The 18,560-nt window shown below is 48.7% G+C and overlaps 1 protein-coding gene across 3 annotated transcripts in view; it reads right to left on the bottom strand.

The window, feature by feature from the left end:
* Positions 1-18,560, bottom strand: part of FAM117A (family with sequence similarity 117 member A) — a 42,761-nt gene that overhangs the window by 3,606 nt on the left and 20,595 nt on the right. For 2 of the 3 annotated variants that reach the window (XM_045526226.1, XM_045526227.1), the window contains exons 2-7: positions 14,211-14,380; positions 5,593-5,688; positions 4,035-4,145; positions 3,499-3,633; positions 2,137-2,338; positions 420-570 (exon numbers count right to left, since the gene is read on the bottom strand). In XM_045526226.1, the coding sequence (XP_045382182.1) occupies positions 420-570; positions 2,137-2,338; positions 3,499-3,633; positions 4,035-4,145; positions 5,593-5,688; positions 14,211-14,380 (865 nt within the window). Of the gene's footprint in view, positions 1-419; positions 571-2,136; positions 2,339-3,498; positions 3,634-4,034; positions 4,146-5,592; positions 5,689-14,210; positions 14,381-17,174; positions 17,222-18,560 lie in introns of those variants that run through there. The other variant, XM_045526228.1, reaches the window with a different exon arrangement.

The following is an 18,560-nucleotide window of genomic DNA, read 5'->3' as shown; positions in this document are numbered from 1 at the left end:
CTGACTGAAGACAACTCCTAGTGTGTTCTCCCCTTCCCCCCACATCTCTGTCTCTCTCTCTGATTATGGTCTAGCAAATTCTCACACCTTCCCTGGGGATGGAAAAAAAATAGAAGAAACGACGGGCTTAGGTTTCAGATATCTTTCCTTTCCAGCTCCTGCTGCGCTTGTGGCTGGCATGTGGGCAGAGAGCAGGTTTCTATGGAGATAACGATAAGCAAAGATTTAAGTGCTCAGAGTAGGTAATGTCAACAAGTTTGATCAAGGAAAAACTGCAATACTGATAATCTAGAGTTGACAACGCCTCTGTGATGACAGAGTCCAAGAAGGAAGAGAAGGGCCAGGCAGGTGGGATAATGTGGGGCTCACCCTCCACCCTTGTCCTTCACACCCACGCCCTGTCCTCTTGATGTACTCACGTGGCCTCTTCAAACACACGCACTCTCTCACAGCCTTCTGGGGGCTCCCGTTTGAAGACATAGCTGTGATTAGGCCGAGGGGAGGCAGCAAAGGCAAGGACTGGAGATGGGCTGCCATCTTCAAGGAAGGCCGGGTGGCCTGGAGAGGAGGCTGCAAACAGAGCAAGGCTGAGTCCAGGGGAGACGAAGGAAAGGCCTCCCCTTTTCTTGGCTCAGGCTTTGGGTATAAAGGGGCAAGGCTGAGTGACATGTGGTAAGGAGGGTGGCAGGAGTTATGCTAATCCAGTCTATTTGTCTTAACTCCACCCTATAAAACCTTTGAGGCAGCTTACAAAAATAGAGAGCTTAGGACAGGCCAGGCACAGTGGCTCACACCTGTAATCCTAGCACTCTGGGAGGCCAAGGTGGGTGGATTGTTTGAGCTCAGGAGTTCGAGACCAGCCTGAGCAAGAGTGAGACCCCCGTCTCTACTAAAAATAGAAAGAAATTATATAGACAATTAAAAATATATATAGAAAAAATTAGCCGGGCATGGTGGTGCATGCCTGTAGTCCCAGCTACTCGGGAGGCTGAGGCAGTAGGATCGCTTGAGCCCAGGAGTTTGAGGTTGCTGTGAGCTAGGCTGACGCCACGGGACTCTAGCCTGGGCAACAGAGTGAGACTCTGTCTCAAAAAAAAAAAAAAAAAAAAAAAAAAAAAAGAGCTTAGGACAGAACAAAAAAAACCAATCAAACTGATGGGAAAGTAAAGTCTCATATCAAGTCGTCTATGTTCCCAGGAGGAAGAGTGCATGCGACTGGAACTCCAAATACCAGACTTAAAGGAATTCTAACTGCTGTCTCTCTCTGCCTTCTTCCGAAGCTGCAAGCCCCTGCCTGCCAACACACCACGGCTTCCTCCCGTCCATAGTCTTGAAAATCTGTCCCTGTTTCCAGGAAGAGCTCCTCTCCAACTCGGAGAAGCAGTCCTTACTCAACCCCACTTGTAGGATAAAATTCCTCTCGCTTTCTACACAGCAAATGTACTTTGCCTAGGTTGCAAATATTGACTTTCTCTGAATTTATCTCACATTTATTCCTTCTTACTCTATGCTCTGTTTACTTATGTGTACTGTTGGGTCATGCCCTCGACCAGCCTACCTCATGGGGTTGCTGTGAGAATCAAGTCAGACGATGCAGGCAATGGTGCTTTATAATGTAAGGCTCATGTTAGGAGGCAGAAGTCATATCTCACCCTCTCCATGAAGCAGCCAGAGCACAGGAGAAAGTAGAGATTTGGAGTCCAAAAGATGGGATTTGGGTCTGGGTCAAACTGTGCGACCCTGGGCAAGAGACCATGTTCTCTTATTTTATATCACTCACAATCACCTTGAAACCTATTGCTGGTAATAAGTACAGTGGCCATCTGAGCAGAGACTCTCTGGCTGTCCCCTACAGCTTGCTGAACTTCAGCCAAAAAATGAGATGGGAGGAATTGCTTCTCTGGATTCCAGTGAGGATGAAATGAAAGTATAGGTGCAGAGACTTTATGAACTATAAATCAGAATGTGATGTAAAGGACCATGATTATTATTGGTACAACGTACAGAATAAAGATGACTCATAAAGTCATTTTAGTGAGTGATAATGCTGAGCCTGAAATTGAGTAGAGACGGAAAAGGGAGTGGAACTCCCTTGTACCCCAGCGTTGGCCCTGCTGCCTGGGCCTCCTGGCTTACCTTTGTCGTTGGGGGTGGATGCCAGGTCCTCCAAGGCACCCTTGTGTTCCTCATGGCTGGCCCGGCCACAAGGCTGGGGGGATGCCAGGGGCATGGAGGGAGAGCTGGCAAGGTTGCCAGGCTCCAGGAGGAGGAGAGGATGATCACAGCTGCCACTGTGCGGAGGAGCTGGGGCACGGTGCCCATCAGGGATCTCAAGGATCTGACAGGGGAAAAGGGGGGTCAAGACTCTCAGTCCTGAGTCTTCCCAGGCCTGCAGTCACCCCAATGGTCCTTCCCCTGCCGTTCTTCTCATCCTCTATCCGCAACATACAATGACAGCAGAGCACCATTTCCTCAGGTCATTTATTTCCCTGGTCACCCTTCAATCTAAGAGAAACTCCCTCTTGTTTCTGCCCGTAGCACTTTGTTCTTTTTCCTAGCAATGCTTGGAGTCCCACGTATAACTGCACGTTCATCTGTACGGTTTGATCAGTGCAAGCCTCACGAGGGCAGGGGCCTTCTGTGTGCTGGGCTCTGGGAACACAAAGATGAATGGTATGTGCAAGAGGCACAATGGGGGCAAACCTAAGTGCCGTGAGCCACTGCAGGACCCGCATACAGGCGACTGTCAGGTATGAAATACCCGCTTCACCGCCCGCCTTTTTAAACACTCGGTAGTACTTGTACCCACAGCTCACCAAATAGTGTGCATGTGTTTGGGTGTATATACAATCCTCTATGCATCCACATTAAAAATCAACCAGTAGGTAAATCATAAACCAAGAAGTGTGCCCATTAGAATTATATTAATACTGCCTAATTGGCATTCCCCAGTTGTACTGTGTCAGGATAAAAATGTGCCTGAGACTGCAGAAAAGGTGGCACAGAATTCTGCCTGGGAGTGGGGCAGGGAGGAGGCTGAGCAGGGGCAACTGGGCATGAAGGATGAAGGCACATCACCAGGTAGTGCTGGAGGGAGGGAGATGGTCACACAGGCAGTGGGGTGGCGGGAACTGAGGCATGGCTAGGTTCCAGTGCTAAGCACGTGGGGAACAGGGCGCGCCAGCAGTCTGGTTGAAGAATGTTGCCTAGCCTGACCCCCGCCAGCTGGGGACCCTCCTCTCTGCCAGTCCTTGCTCCTTCTCTTTCTACTCACCGCCACAAAGCCTTCCCCAGTGACACCCACCCATCTCTGCTGTCCCTGTGGCTAAATCCACCTGAGACTAATAAACTCCGTGTGTGTTCCTTTCGCAGGCTGGTGTTTGTGAATTGCTGTTTACGGAGCCACAGCCCATGAGGCCTCATTGAATGAGACCCCCAGCTCCCCCCATCCAGGCTCAGCAAGGTGCTCGCTGCACGCAGGGCACAGCCGCCACTCACCCGCAGCAGCTCCTCTTCACCTTGCTCCTTCACGAACACCTCCTCCAGCTCCTGGTTGAGCCCTTCCAGGCTCCTGTGCAGGCAGGGGCTGAGTCGCAGGACGGGGGACCCTGCGGGGAAGCTGGGAGGGGACGCCTGAGGAGGAGGCAAATGAAGCCATCACACGAGGCCCCACAGAGTCATCAGTTCTGACCAGGGGGCAGTGGTGGCGTCTGCATGGCAGAAGCAAGTGAATAAAGTGTTTGGGGACAGCTACAGCATGCAGTAGGTCCATTCAGGGGGCGTTTCTCCAGAAGTCAGAACCTAGTGAGGTCTGGAGTGTGCTTTCGAGTCATTGCCTCGATTGTGCAGTGGTGGGGGTAGAGGTGAGAGAAGCCCTTCCAATGTCACCCAGCAAGTCCAGGTTCGGACTGAAGCTTCACAAAACCATGCAACGTGGTAGGGGGCTCAGTAGCTGGGAGTCCCGGGAGAACTCTGCCCACACAAGGACCTGCCACGGAGGAAGACAAAGGGGAGGGTCACGGGAGAAAACATACCCTTAACGCTCCCCGCACGGCGTGGTCCCCCAGCAGAGGGGAGCCCCGCTCCTTCTCTTTCCCACTGCGGCTCAGCTTTGTCCTCTGTAGTTGTTGCTTCAACTTGGTGATCTAGTAGCCGGAGAGAGGGAGAGGAGAGGCAGGTGAAGCAAAGCAAAAGCGCACTGGGTCCCTCCGCCCAGGTGTGGCTCCTGCCACAGGCCCATCAAAATATGTTAAAGGAAGATGGGAGCTAATCTTCCATCCCAAAATAGCGTGGTGGTGTTAAAAACTGTGATGATAAGCTCCTCAGACAAGTTGGATACCTTACGAACTAGATGGATCAGTTTCCAAAAAAAATTAAAAATATGCAACACTGAAACCATCTTGTCTTTCACAGATTCCAAAGGCCTGGGATACGACTCTATTAATAGCAACGGAAGATGATGTTTCTGAGTGCCAACGGCAGTTCACTCCTCAAAGTACGTTCACAACTATCTCAAAGGCCCTGAGACCAGGAAGGATGGAAATATCCTCCCCCATTTTAAAGTAGACTACACTACTAGGCTCTCAAGAAGGAATATCAGATTTCACCTTGATGTCCATATCCTGTAATAATTATAGATTATTATTAACGATTTTGAATATTATCCCCACCACATGTGTAATTCTGAACCTCCTTGCCCTCAGCTGGAAAATGCTCAGGGGATGCAGAGCTATTTAAATATGAGCCTAAATTAAACAGAATTCAGAGAGTAGATCTGCTGCCCGTACCCATAAGATTTATGACTATAGCCAAGAAGAAAGTGCTGTTTAGATTTGCTATTGTGGGTCACTCACACCATGAGTCCCCACCCTTAGTGTGAATAACTTGTGTCCTCTGATCATTGAAAACTTTAAATATTCTTTATTTCCCCCTCATCTTAAACTTACAGTGCATTCACTTCATATTTTCTCACTGCTCTCAGCAACGAGGAGGGCGGAAGCAACTTCCTCTTGCAAAGGGTCGAGGGTGAGTCTTAGCAAGTTGATCCTCTCAGGACACAGCATGTCAGGAGCAGCTGGTTTGGGAGCCCTGGAACATTCCAGCCTATGGCTTTCTCTACTCACCCTCAATGACTTTAGCCCTCCTGAGGGAGAGGGAGGGCCAGGAAAAGGTGTTTGGGAACATGTAATTGTTTTTCTCTTCTTTTAAAAAGAAGGATGAATGAACAGTGAAATAGAAAATGAGGTTCCCAGTTCCCAGGAACTCACTGCCCATCTTCCTCCAGTCTCTGAACTGCTTATCTGGATCCAGCCTCGAAGTAGAGTGAGAACCGTGGCAGCTCCAGCCCTGTGCTTGCTGCCGGCACCAGCACTTGCTGGCCAAGCCCTCCCTAGCAGGAAGATCTGGGCCCCTAAGACCTGACCACCAGGAGGCTGGGAGTCGGCTATGAAGGAGCCAGCTCACTAGGAAAAGGATAGGTCGAGGCAAGTGAGACTAGAAATGTAATTTCACTTTGGAGCAAACACATCATGTGGTGCTGGGGCATAGAGAAGAGGCAGCTACCCTAGCCAGGGAGTAAACGGAGGCAGCTACCTCTTTTCGGTGGTCTGTGCTGCCCCAGGACGCTGAGCGCTTGTGTGTGCAGGAGCTGGCCCGCTCACCTTCTAGCTCTTGCCAGGACAGGGGGGTCTGCGGGAGAGAAACACAGTGAGACAGAGCAGCTTCTCGGGCAGACGCTGGGGAAGCAGACACATAGTTCCTGGGTAAAGGTGGTGGCCCTTTGAAGGCTTCTCTCTCATCTGCTCATCAACCTCCCGCACGCTCCTAGCCTGTTTCTTCTTGCGGGCTTCTCCACCCACACTGCCTCCTTCCAGCATCCTCCAGCAAAAGGGCCTGGTGATCCCATCGGGCCGACCTTCCCTTTACTCCTTTATGACTTTTACACATGCATTCTCTCATATATCCCCAGTTATTCCAGGTGCTCCCCAATGGTGAGGACAAGTGCTGCCTCTCCTATCCCAATGAGCTCTGAAAGAGCACAGGCCCAGGGAATCGCTGGCATTCTTCATTTTCTCACCCTCTGTGCCTAACACAGGCCCGGGCTCCTGGGAGCCCAATGAAAACAAGTTAATAGACAAGAGCACATTAAGGAATCATTAATTGGCAAAACAGGAAAAAGGTCAATGTAGGTCTCCCTGACCAAAGCAGGAGGCCTTATAGTGTGATGCCTCAAGCTTGTTCCTTGCTTTTTTCCTGCACCCTGAGTAAGTGCTGGAGGCCCCAAGGTCCTCCTGAATAAGCAGGGAGGGGACATTTTCAGAAAGGGGGTCCCAGAGATCTGAGCCCAGCCCTGATTTCTGACCCCTCTTGGCCCTGTCACTCCTCCACTCCTGGGCCGGCCCTACCCCTTGTGAGAACAGGGCTCTCAGTCGGCCATCCTGTCCCCCGGCTGCACGGAAGACAGAGCGCCCAAGATGGAGGCCGGGGAGCTGTGGAACTACCTCCTGGGCCCCCACCCAAGGGGGGAAGCTGTGGCTCTGAGCACAAAGCTGAAGAGGCCCAGATCCCTCCCCACCACCAGTATCCCTCCTTCCATTCCAAGGGAGGGGCCCAAGGGGGAGGGCTCCAGTGGAACCAGTTCCTCTCTAACTTCTGTGTGCACGCTGCCAAAAACATGAGGGCCTGGGAACCGTCTCCTCCAAGAGATCTGCTGACCTCCCCCGAGAGGTTGCTGCAAACAGAAAAGGGGGAGGATGGAGGGGAAAAAAACTCAACGACTCACCACCCAACAGCTGCTGAGAGGAGCTCGGCGGGGGAGGCGGGGGAGTCTGCGCGGGCTGTGAGAGCAGACAGCCCCGGGTGACAGCTGCAAGGGAGAAGGGCCGCTGCGGCCTGGGGCTTCCTGGCTCTGCCTTCTCCCAGCTGCCCATGGATCAGCACCTTTACTGGGCTGTGTGATACAGCCAGGGTGAGACAACCACCCTGGCTGCCTTGTCCTCATACTAGCAGCACAAGGGAGAGCACCCAGAGATCCGCTTCCCCCACCATTCCCTCCTTTAGGAAAAGGGCGGGCAGCACATCCTTCAGGCCCGTATCTCGGGCACACCCCCCAAAGCCCTCAAGGTGAAGCTGGCTCTGACAGAACATGGAAACTAAGCAGCTGGTTTACTTCCAAACGCCTGTGTTGTCCAAACCAGGATGTCACCAGACAGACCCTCAGAAAAGGCTGCCTGAGGTACGGGAAAGTGAGGAGGAAGTCCATCTCTCCTTCAGCCACCTCAACCCAGTAGACACAAAAACGGTCCTCCCCTCTCAGGGCTCCAAAGTCAACCCTCCAGGTGACTAGCTCTGCCAATCAGAGCTCGGAGCCCCGTGCAAGCCCACTGTCCCCGGAAAGGTGCGGAGACTCTGGAGGACAGATGATTAAGGCCAAGGTGATCATGATGCCCACTTCCCTCCCTCCAGGAAGACACTGCTCACAGGTAGGCAGTGAGAGAGGAAAAAACAGCCACACTCAGGCTGCCACCACTTCTACTAAGATCTCATGCAAACTCAAGTCCCTTCTTTCTTCTGGAATATGTGACGGGTAGAAGGAGATGTGTAGGCTGGCACAGGAGTTCAGGAAGGTTGTGAAAACCATGGCAGCTAGGACGATCTTTCTCAATCTCATTTGATCCCATGTCTCTCTGCTCAGCGACATCTTTTGCCAACTAGTGCCTGCTCTGTGTGCACTGTGCTACCAAGGCCATCACTTGATCACCACACCCACCCCCTGGTCGTAGAGATCACCGTCTGACCCTTCATCGAATTGGCTCTCCATACTTGACTGTCCTACTCAGTCAAACCCGTCCCCATCTCCTTTTCCTTACTTTATCCCTGACCTCTAAGCCTTCTCTGGGTGTACATCATTCATGCATTCGACAAATAGTTACTGAATGCATACCATGTGCCAGGTACTGTTCCAGGTGCTGGGGACACAACAGTGCACAAAAAAACAAAACCCTTGACCCCTCTGAGTTTATGTTCTAACTGGGGAGACAGTTTAAACAGTGATAAGTGTTAAGGAAAAAAAAACACAGCAAAGAAAGGGAATAGGAATGCCAGGCAGGGAGGACTCGATTTGAAATGCCAGGGAAGTCCCCAGTGAAAAAGCAACATCTGAATAACAACATGAGGGAGGGGCAGGGTGTGAGTCATGTGGATACCCAGACAGAGGGAATGACAAGTGCAAAGACCCTGAGGCGGGAGTGAGCTTGGCATATTTGAGAATGATGAGGCCAGTGTGGCTGGAGCAGAGTAGTAGGAGATGAGGTAAGTGTGACAGGTTAAAAAATAACCCCCCAAAGATATTAGGAACCTATAAATGTTGCCTTATTTGGTAAAGTTTTTGCTGATATGATTAAGTTAAGGATCTTGAAACAGGAGGATTATTCTGGATTATCTGGGTGCACTCTCCATGCCATTACAAATGTCCTCATATGAGAGAGGCAGAGGGAGATTAGACACACACAGAAGATAAGGCAATATAACCAGAGAGGCAGAGATTAGAGTGACGTGGCTACAAGCCAATGAATGCCAGCAGCCACCAGAAGATGCAAGGAGTGGAATCTCCCCATGCTCCTGAGGGAGCATGACCGGGCCAACACCTTCATCTCTGCCGGCAAAACTGAACATGAACTTCTTGTCTCCAGAACTGTGAAAGAATACATTTCTGTTGCTTTAAGCCACTAAGTTTGAAGTAATTTATTAAAGCAGCCTCAGAAACCTAATACAGTAGGGTTAGCCTATGTTTGAAGCAGTTTACATGCTGGCGTTGAGTGTTCTTAAGGCAGGAGTATATGCGGGTGTGGGCTTTAGCCCCTCCCACAGGACTGGGGGCTTTAAGAGTAGGGACCATGCCCCTATTCCCAGCGCCCCTGGGTGGACGGGACCTTCCTCTTCTCAGTCTCACCACAGATGTCCAGATTGAGGTCTCAGAGCACAGAAAAGTCACAGTAAGGAAGGCCACCCTTCTAAGAACTAACCTTTTGGCCACAACAGGGGTCAAGCTATTTTGCATGGCAGCACTGTGAATGTTCATTCTAGATGACCCTTTGGAAGCAGGTTAAAGCTTGAGCTCAGCAGCCAAAAGGCCAAAGCCATGTTTGCCCAGGGGACGCATGTGCTGGAACGGGCTTAGTTGACACCCTGGCCTGGGGGGCAGCTGAGGGAGAAGCAGGGCTGCTTGCTAACTACGAGTGGCATCAGCCAGCTGTGCAGCCGATGCCTGGATTATGCAAAAGTGGCTGTGGCTAGACCCGGGAAGCCTGGCCTAGCTTGGCTTGAGATCCCCAAGCAACATGTGGAAGGACAACTGGGCATGGGGTGGAGGACAGCTTCCCAGAGAGCCACCCAGTATACTAAGGAGGAGGGGCAGGATGGAGGTAAAAACCCCCCACGCTGGAGTCTCTTTCTTGGACCCCAGCTGAAGTCAGTTTCTACCTGCACTCCATGACCACAGGCACGAAGAGTCCTGGCCCTCGCTGTCTCCAGTGGCCTTGGCACCTGAGCAAGCTCCACGTGCAGAGCTGGGCTGGGCCCTGGGAATGTAACCCGCTGTACCTGTGTGGGAGTGTAGAGCAGCATGATGCTTGGCCTGGTGGGGATGGTCAGTAACTATGTGTTCAACTGAATTCAGCAGGGAACCCGTCCCTTAGGACTCTGGCCAAACAAAAAGGCAGGAAAAGGCTCTGAGGGGGGTCCACTAGCCAGTCCTGAGAACTCTGGCTGCAGGTGGCCAAGGCCACCACCTCTGGCCCAATGATGATTATGCAACCCTCAGATTTTCCATCATGGCTCCATTTTCAAATATTTGGTACAGTTGTCAAACCACATGCCAACAACTGGTCCTGATTGCCAGTTTGGAAAGTAGGCGCTGTGCCCAGGCCCCCGCACCCACAAAGGAAAACATTTTTAAAAGGCCTGTGATGGTCAGGCTAAACCGTGTGCTGTCACTGACTGTTGAGGCACTGGCTTGGGAAAAGGGGGAACACGGCATGACACAGGGAGAGAAAAGGCACAGAAAGGGGAGTCCACCCAACGTGTATGCCCACCTTCGCCTCTGGCCTTCGTGACACTGCATGCGGTTTGTAAGGACCTAAGCTATTTTTTTCCCAAGGGGTAAGTCAAGGCTAAAAGGAAAATTATATCATGGCAGCTTCCCCACCTGACCTGGAGAAGCAGAGGAAATGGGGCTGGGCTGGGCTGAGCAGAACGGGGAGTTGGGCTGGGCAGGGCAGGTACCCAGGGTCCCATCTGTAGGCAGGATGAGACCAGGAGGGGGACTTTGCCCAAATAGTCATTCCAGCTGCAGTGAGACCACTTCCCCTCTCCAGAAACGTACAGGAAAACGCAAAGGCTTTGCACAGCAAGAAGGGAGAGAGGTGACCGCAGCCACTGGCATGTGCTGCCATCACATACCCTGGCCTGCGCCCAGCCACTAGGAGGGGCCAGCCCAAAGCAGGTGGTGGCCAGCTCTGGTTTACCAACTGACCTGGTCACCCTCTCTCCTGTTGCTCCTCCTGGCTCAAAACATGCAGCATCTCCAAAGCACTTCTTGTTCAGTTATCACATTCACACGTCCTCATCCTTCCCAAAACAACCAATTTCCCAAATAAGATCCAGCCACATCCCTCTTCTTCCCTTGCCCCAAATATCTGGTAACCCAGCTCTCCATAGCAGACTGTAAACTGCCAAGGCTACCCTTTGTACCTGCCTAACAAGCTTAAAACTCAACCAGGAAGGAAATACCGGGATTGCTGGCAATATTGGGATATATTCAAGAACTGAGAGATTTTAGCTCCATCTTCTGCCCTATAAATAAGCCTCGAGTCCGCAGCATGCCCGGCTATCTAAACGGCAGGTGTTCTGTGCCTGCTGCCCAGGTCTGAAGCCGGTTTGGAAGAGCGGGGCCCTGGCCTCCTCTTGGGGGTTCAGAGGAAGGAGCTGCTTAGGCTGAACCGTAACTGTGGCCGCTGATCTCACTGCAAGAAATGCCTGGGAATGCCAGGGCTGCCCACAGCCCCAAACACATACTCTGACTGCTGGCTCTGCATGGGGTGGAGGTTAGGCAGGTAGGAGAGCAGTCAATTGTGAGTGCCCGCCAGTTAGGGAGGATGTAGCAGAAAATAAATGACTACACTAGTGGCTAGAGAAAGAGGGCAGAAGGTGGGGGTAGAGGTGAATAGCCCTCCTCCAGCTCAAAGCCACTGGGGAAGGATCCTGGCATCAGTCAATTTTTAACAGTTTAAAAGCTTTGAAGGACTTTGGTAGATCCTGCCACCTTCCCTTCCCCCTCTCCCCTTCTCCATAAGCCCTCGTATCTCCCCAGGAAAACCTCTCCTCCACCTCCAGTCTTTTCTGAGTGATATCCCAGTGCTTCGTAGGGAAGGAACAACGGTTACTTAGGGAGATGTCAGGAGAGCCTCAGGCCTTCACAGTGTAATGCCAGTGTTGAAGACAGTAGCTTGTGCCAGGCCGGGGGCTTAAGCAGGAATTTGAATAGAGCCCAAAACCTAGAAGCAGAAAATTCCCAGAGGACCAGGAATGAAAGATGTGCAGAGTGCATATTTTGGTTTGGATGCCTACGTAGGTCAGAATTCTCCCACCTCCTGACTGCAGCCACAATATTGACAGGTTGCTAAGAGTTCCTCGAGGGCTGGAGCCCATCCCAGGGAAAGAGGAAAGCTGTATGGCTTGGCCTTGCCAGACCCACGGAGGCGCATCACTGACCTCTGTCTTGCTGTGGCAAGAAGCCCAGACTTGTTATATAAAAGATCTGGCCTGCAGCTGGGGCTTCAGCACAAACACACAGCCTAGAGCCCATGCCTCTAAACCTGGCCAGGGAACATCTGAGGCCAACCCTGCCTTGAGTTGACAAAGAGAAAGCTATCTGAGGAGTGGGATGGTGACTTCCTAGAAGGCTGGTAGCAGGAAATGACAGAGACGGAGCTAGATGGGCTGACAAAAGCGGATGCAATCAAGAGCTTACATGCTCAAAGCAATCTCAAGTCCTGCTCCTCCAGGAAGTCCTCCTTGACTAGATACATTATTTGAACTGAGCACTCTCTTCAAAAGACAATGGGGTGTGTGCTCCCAGGCCCGTGAGGAGGAAGCATAATCTATCCTACTTGCTTTTCCCAAACAACAACAATGCCCAGGGCTCCCAGGAACTAGGCCTGCTCTGTCTGCTACCTGGAGTGTACTCTCCCTTCATGATCTATTCATAGATCTAAAGAGCGCCATCATTTTAACTGCAGCAAATTCTTGTTGGTTCAAGGTAGGGTATTCCCATGAGAATTCCCCTCCTCTAAACTTTGCCAGACATTTGGCCCCATCTCATCCCTTGGCTGTCTGTTCACTGGGCTTCACAGAACTGGAATCCAGAATCACAGAGGCCAAATCTTGTCCTCATTTCCTTATTCTTCATTCCAACATGCCAAGAGCAGTACTGGGCATTCAAACATTCACTAACAACATTTGAAAATGGATCTCATAAAAAAAAAAAAAAATGAAAGAAATCAACATGATGTACTCAAAAGAGGAGGTGAACTGAGCTGTACTGAGCACTTTCACGTGTCATTTGGCCATAATGCCACCAACAAAGTAGGCAGAGTGGGCACAGTCCACCCAGTTTCCAAAGGAAAAGCTGACTTGCCCGACATCACAGAGGTGAAGACGGGCTGACTCTGAGCCCAGCGTCCTTTCCACTCTATTTCCACTTACCTAGGAACAATTCAATTGCTCTGACGTTTAACAGGAATGAATGGCTTTAAACCACATCAAAAGGGAGATTTGACTCTTAGCAACTTAACTGCTAAGAATGTTGAAGTCCTGAATCAGATTAAGAAATATCTTTGTATAATTTCACATATGAGGGGCCAGATGCAGTAGCTCATGCCTGTACTGAGAGAGGCCGAGGCAGAAGGATCACTTGAGTCTAGGAGTTTGGGATCAGCCTAGGCAATATTGCGAGACCTCATCCCTACAAAAAATAAAAAACTAGCCGGGCATGGTGGCACACCTGTAGTCCTAGATACTTGGAAGCCTGCAGTAAGAAGTCTCTTAGGTCCGGGAGTGTAAGGTTGCAGTGAGCTATAACCACACCATTGCGGCCTGCAGCCTAACCTGGGCAACAGAGTGAGACACTGTCTCTAAAAAAATACGAAAATTTCACATTTCAGATGACTTTTTTCTCAGGCTCACACTATCTTGTCCAAAAATTGACACGCGGCAGACTGGGTGATCCACAGAGATTCCTTCCAACACTGGGATTGTTAATGAAAAGACAGACCTAAAGACAAATACTGAAGGCCAGGTGCCATGGCTCATGCCTGCAATCCTAGCACTCTGAGAGGTTGAGGAGGGAGGATGGTTTGAGCTCAGGAGTTTGAGACTAGCCTGAGCAAGAGCAAGACCCTGTCTCTACTAAAAGTAGAAAAATCAGCCAGGTGTGGTGGTGCGAGCCTATAGTCCCAGCTACATGGGAGGCTGAGGCAGGAGGATCACTTGAGCCCAGGAGTTTGAGGTTGCTGTGAGCTAGGCTGATGCCAATGCACTCTAGCCCAGGCAACAGAATGAGACCCTGTCGTGAAAAAACAAAACAAAAAAACACCCACAAACAAACAAAAAATACTGAAGAAGAACCTGGATTCCACAGTACTTGAATGAGTCCCCTAAAATCCCAGGCTGGGCTGCTGGCAAGGAATAACTCTCCATTACTGAAGAACTTTCCATTCCTATGGCTCCAATGGTACCTATCCTGGCTCAGCACACTTTTTGGCCACTTATCCAGTTGTCTGGGGAACACAGACTCATTTGAACGTTGGCCTTGGTTTAATTTTAGCAAGGTAAATCTCATTTTTTAAAACCTAGAATAAATTCCAAAGTCAGTTGTTGATTACCCACACACAAGTACTCAAAGCCAGACTGAAAGACCCAGACTGACTCCTCTTTCACTAGTCGGGGGAAATGCAAACTTGTTTTCCTATAAGTTTACCAAGAAAAACAAGCTGGCAAACTTTAGAAGATGAAACGCTACATGGTGAATATGTATACCCAAAACCCAGGACAAATCGTTGCAATGATTCAGAGTTAAGTAGACCAGAGGCCCTTTCAGCCAACCCTCTCACCCCACCCTTATCCCTTATCCCACTGGGAGAGAGCTCCGTTACCTGAGTGGCCTTGTCATTGGTACAGCAGGTGAAGGCCCCATCGGCATCTCGTGGCCACTGGCCCAGAAGGTAAGAGCTGAGGATGGTGTCCAGGGAGAACGTACGTCGGACCTGGGGTGGCTGAGGCCTACACACGGGCTTTTCTGGGGCCACGGAACACGGGACACTGGCTGGAAGAGAGCATAGCCCGCGCACCTTGACATCAGCATGGAGGAAGGACATGGGGCCCAGTCTTTTCTATTCTAGGGAGCCTAACTGCCATGTCTTCACTTAGACCTGCCTCCCTCCTAGAAGAATTTGAAGTGGCCTGCAAAAGCACAATAGGTCTAACAAGAGCTTTCCTGACTTAACCGGTTAGACTTTATTATGGGAAACAATTTATACCATTCTCCTTTGGACATAGGGATTACTTTATAAATGTCCTCTATCCTTTTCCTGTTCCTAATGGACTATGAACTGTGAACTCCTAGGTTTCCACACTGAGTTTCCTGAAAGCAGCACTGCTTCCCAGCATTAAAGAGGGCACTCTAAGGGGACAAAAACCACGTTTTCTTCCATCTTTTATCTCCCGCCCCTCTTCCTCCCTCCAGCACAATTGCAGGGCTCCTAGGCTTTGCACAAATTCAGCCCATTAACTGATGGCCTCTTCGTACTTCCTTCAGGGCTGGGTAGCGCCCAGGGAACCTAGGTGACTGCAACGTGAGAATGATTTACTGTAACTACTTTCAACTATCCAGGATTGAGAAATCCAGGTTAGGAAAATACCCAAGTCTTTTAGTCCCCTATCTCTGACTTCTACCTAAATGGGAACCAAAATAAAAAAAGCAATTATAAATCCATTCATTTTATTTTTACCCTGGTTAAAGCTTTCTGGGAGAAGGTAAAAGTTGAAATTGTTGATAAAATATTATAAGAGTTCTGGAATCATCTGGAAGTTGCAATCATCTGAGCTGACCCCGTTTTCCACGGCCACATTCAAAACACTCTACCATCTTAAGATTATAAAGGTTCTTTCCTTTAAACAGAACGAAATGCTTTCACATCTGCAGTAATCCCTTGGTAATTCATGTGTATATTAAGCACAGCAAAAAGAACTGGGGACTGCATGTATAAATAAACTTGAAGAGCTTTATATTAGAAAGACACTAAAGGTTGGCAGTTCCTCAAAAAGTTGAACATAGAATTACCATATGATCCAGCAATTCCACCTTTAGGTATACACCCCCAAAGCACTGAAAGCAGGACTGAAAGAGATCATTTGTGCACCCACGTTCATAGCAGCATCATTCGCAATGGCCAAAAGGTGGAGGCAACCCAAGCACCCAAGGAGGGATGAATAGATAAATAACATGTGGTGTATCCATATGATGGACTATCATTCAGTCTTAAAAAGGAAGGGAATTCTGACACATGCTACAATACAGATAATGCTAAATGAAATAAGCCAGACACAGAAGGACAAATATTATGTGATTCCACTTATATGAGGTTTCCTAGAACAGGCAAATTCATAGGGACAAAAAGTAGAATAGAGGTTACGGGGGGCTTAGGAGGAGGGGGGAATGGTAGTTATTTAATGGATACAGAGTTCCTATTTGGGATGATGAAAAAGTTCTGGAAATGGATAGTGATTATGGCTACACGACATTGTGAATGTACTTAATGCCACTGAATATGGACTTAAAATGTTTAAAATGGTAAAATTTACATTATGTATATTTTATCACAATAAAAAAAAGACTAACAATGGTAGCTCCATTCTCCAAATTCATTTGAGTATTTACATACATTTCGACATAGTTGTAACCAATGTGAAATGTACTGCATTATGTTCTGCCTGGTTCTACCCATTTCATATAGCCATTTCCAAGTATCAACAATCTACATATTTGTCATTTTAGAAGACTATATGATATTCCACCAGCACAATAGTGAGCTTAGCCATTCCCACATTATTGGACACTTGAGGGATTCCTCTCCAATTTGGATATCACAAATGTTACTGCATGGCCAACTTTTATTCTGTTTTTATCTAATCCCTGGCATATTTCTAAGTCATCACTCTTAGCTGTCATATAATATATGCTCATTAAACCAAGTGAAAAATGATTTACAGTTAACAAAAGTAGTAAGTGCAAATTATATTAATAGAAAAGTCAGGAAACATATAAATAAAAAGGAAAAAACCCTCAACTCTCAACACCCAGAGATAACTGTTAATATACTATGAGATATATATTCTTGTAGGCCTTACCTTCTATATATATATATGCTTTAAAATTTAAAATAGGATCATACTGTACATATTGTTTTGCTATATGTTTTACCTTGTATCATAAACATCTTTCCAAATCAATATATATTGACCTACAACACATCACTTTAAATGATCTTAACATTTCTAGGTTAAACCTTTTCAAACCATCTTTCGAAGATGGGAATCAAAGCCTTCATGTTCTGGTCCCACTTACCTTTTCCTTTACACCTCACTCTCCTCAAGGTCTCCAGATCCTGGAAAAACCACACTATGCATCATTTCCCACCCACGTCTCAGGCCTACCCTCCTCTAAGGTTTTGCACATGTGCCCGGGGTTGACATCTGTCCCGTCTGTCAGGGCCAGCCTTACTGCTGCCACCTCACCAAGCTTTCTGTATCCCTGGAATCCTCTGGAAGCAATGTCTCAGAGTTAGATTCTGAGTTTCCCCAATACTTTGTACTCTTCCAGTACTGAACACCCTCTCTGCGGGATTATGGGCTCTGTAACTCCTAGATAATAAACAGCCTGAGGCCAAGGACTGGCCCTGATTTCTCTTTATATCCCCCTGCACTGCCTAAAACACAGGGCTGACAACCTGTGGGCACATGAGTATGTGGATAAAATTGAAAAACCCTCACTAGAGGCGTGAACTAATTATACCATGGATTCTGGGCTTCCTTTAAGCATCCATACTGAACCCACTCACCTGGAGGAAAGATCCCATAGCTGCTTGTCTGTTTTCCTCCCTCTGAGGCTCGGGAAGGCCCAACCTCTTTTTTACTTTCCCTGTGACCTTGTCCCCTAGTAAATTAGTGACAGGCATGCTGGGTTCAAACCCCAACTTTATCTCCTATATGAGCACTTCAAACACTCATTTTCCTATCCCAGGTTTAAGATCAAAAGGTGGCCATCCGCGTATTTCTGGGAGCTTCTGACCCACATCAGCAGCTCAGACACCAAAGTGCTGTCCTGTGGCCTCCAAAGCTGCCTGTTCGAGTCCACAGATGAGGCAGGGACTCGGGAAAGTAGATTGCGAAAATTACATGACAGATAACCAAAGAGGCATATGGGAAGCAGATGAGCAAGTGACTGGCACAAAGGGCAGGATGTCATCATCCTAAAGGCTGCTGCATGGCTGTTTGAAGGAAGAGGATTACAACTCCAGGCCTGAGAACTCAGCGATGCGGAGAAAGATTTCTTGGAGCCACCTCTCCCATCACTTGCACTGAAGTCCCTCCAAAAAAAAAATCCAAAAAAATCCAAAAAATCCAAAAAAAACCATCTAGATGTTTTTCTTCCTGAGACCCTTAAGTACTATGTGGTGTTTATATTGTACTCTCGAGTTTCGCCCCATCCGCACGAAGTACTTTTGGTGGCTGTAATCTTTTACGCTCCTGTCAGCTCTGAAAGGGGTTAGGGAAAGACTGATAAGGAAGACTAAAGCACAAAGAGGCTTAGCCTCTGATTAGACTCCACCACCCTCTAAGCCAGCAGCAGTCCTAGATCTAAATCTAAGCCTCCTTCCTCCTAAGTCAATCTTCTTGCAACTATTCACCGAGTCTCATCTGCCTCTTGCATCAGAAACATCCCCTGAGGTTGCTGGGACACCTGCCTAGACACCTGGAGGACAGATTGCTTTTTTAGCTGCTTTTCAGGGATGGGGAGTAAAAGAGGAGATAGCAGGCCTGACCCTGGCATCTCCAATGACCACTTTTTTTTTTTTTTTTTTTTTGCTTTTGTCTTTGAAACTTGGGGTAAAAAATTCTATTAATATTACCTCCTAGGGACAATTTTAACCCCTTTTACATCACCCTTCACATCCCCCCTATTCAATGAGCTACAGCAGGAGCCCAATCTCAAGGGTAATAATCATAGGTGGTACTGTGCTCCCAGTACTCACAGCACTAGGGAGCACCCAGAATCCTGGAATTTGGGATGAGAATCCAACCACCCATTTTGGTCAGTTCTACATTCTTTCCGGCCACCTCTGACCAAAGTTACTCATTAAGATTCTGTGGATGCCATGGGTCCATATACAAAAATAACACAAAGAGCAACAAAAAAATAAAAAAGGAAGAAAGGGAGGAAGGGA

This window comes from Lemur catta, chromosome 15, assembly GCF_020740605.2.
Source record: "Lemur catta isolate mLemCat1 chromosome 15, mLemCat1.pri, whole genome shotgun sequence".
In the NCBI taxonomy this organism is placed as follows: Eukaryota; Metazoa; Chordata; class Mammalia; order Primates; family Lemuridae; genus Lemur; species Lemur catta.
This window is presented reverse-complemented; position numbering and strand designations above follow the sequence as displayed.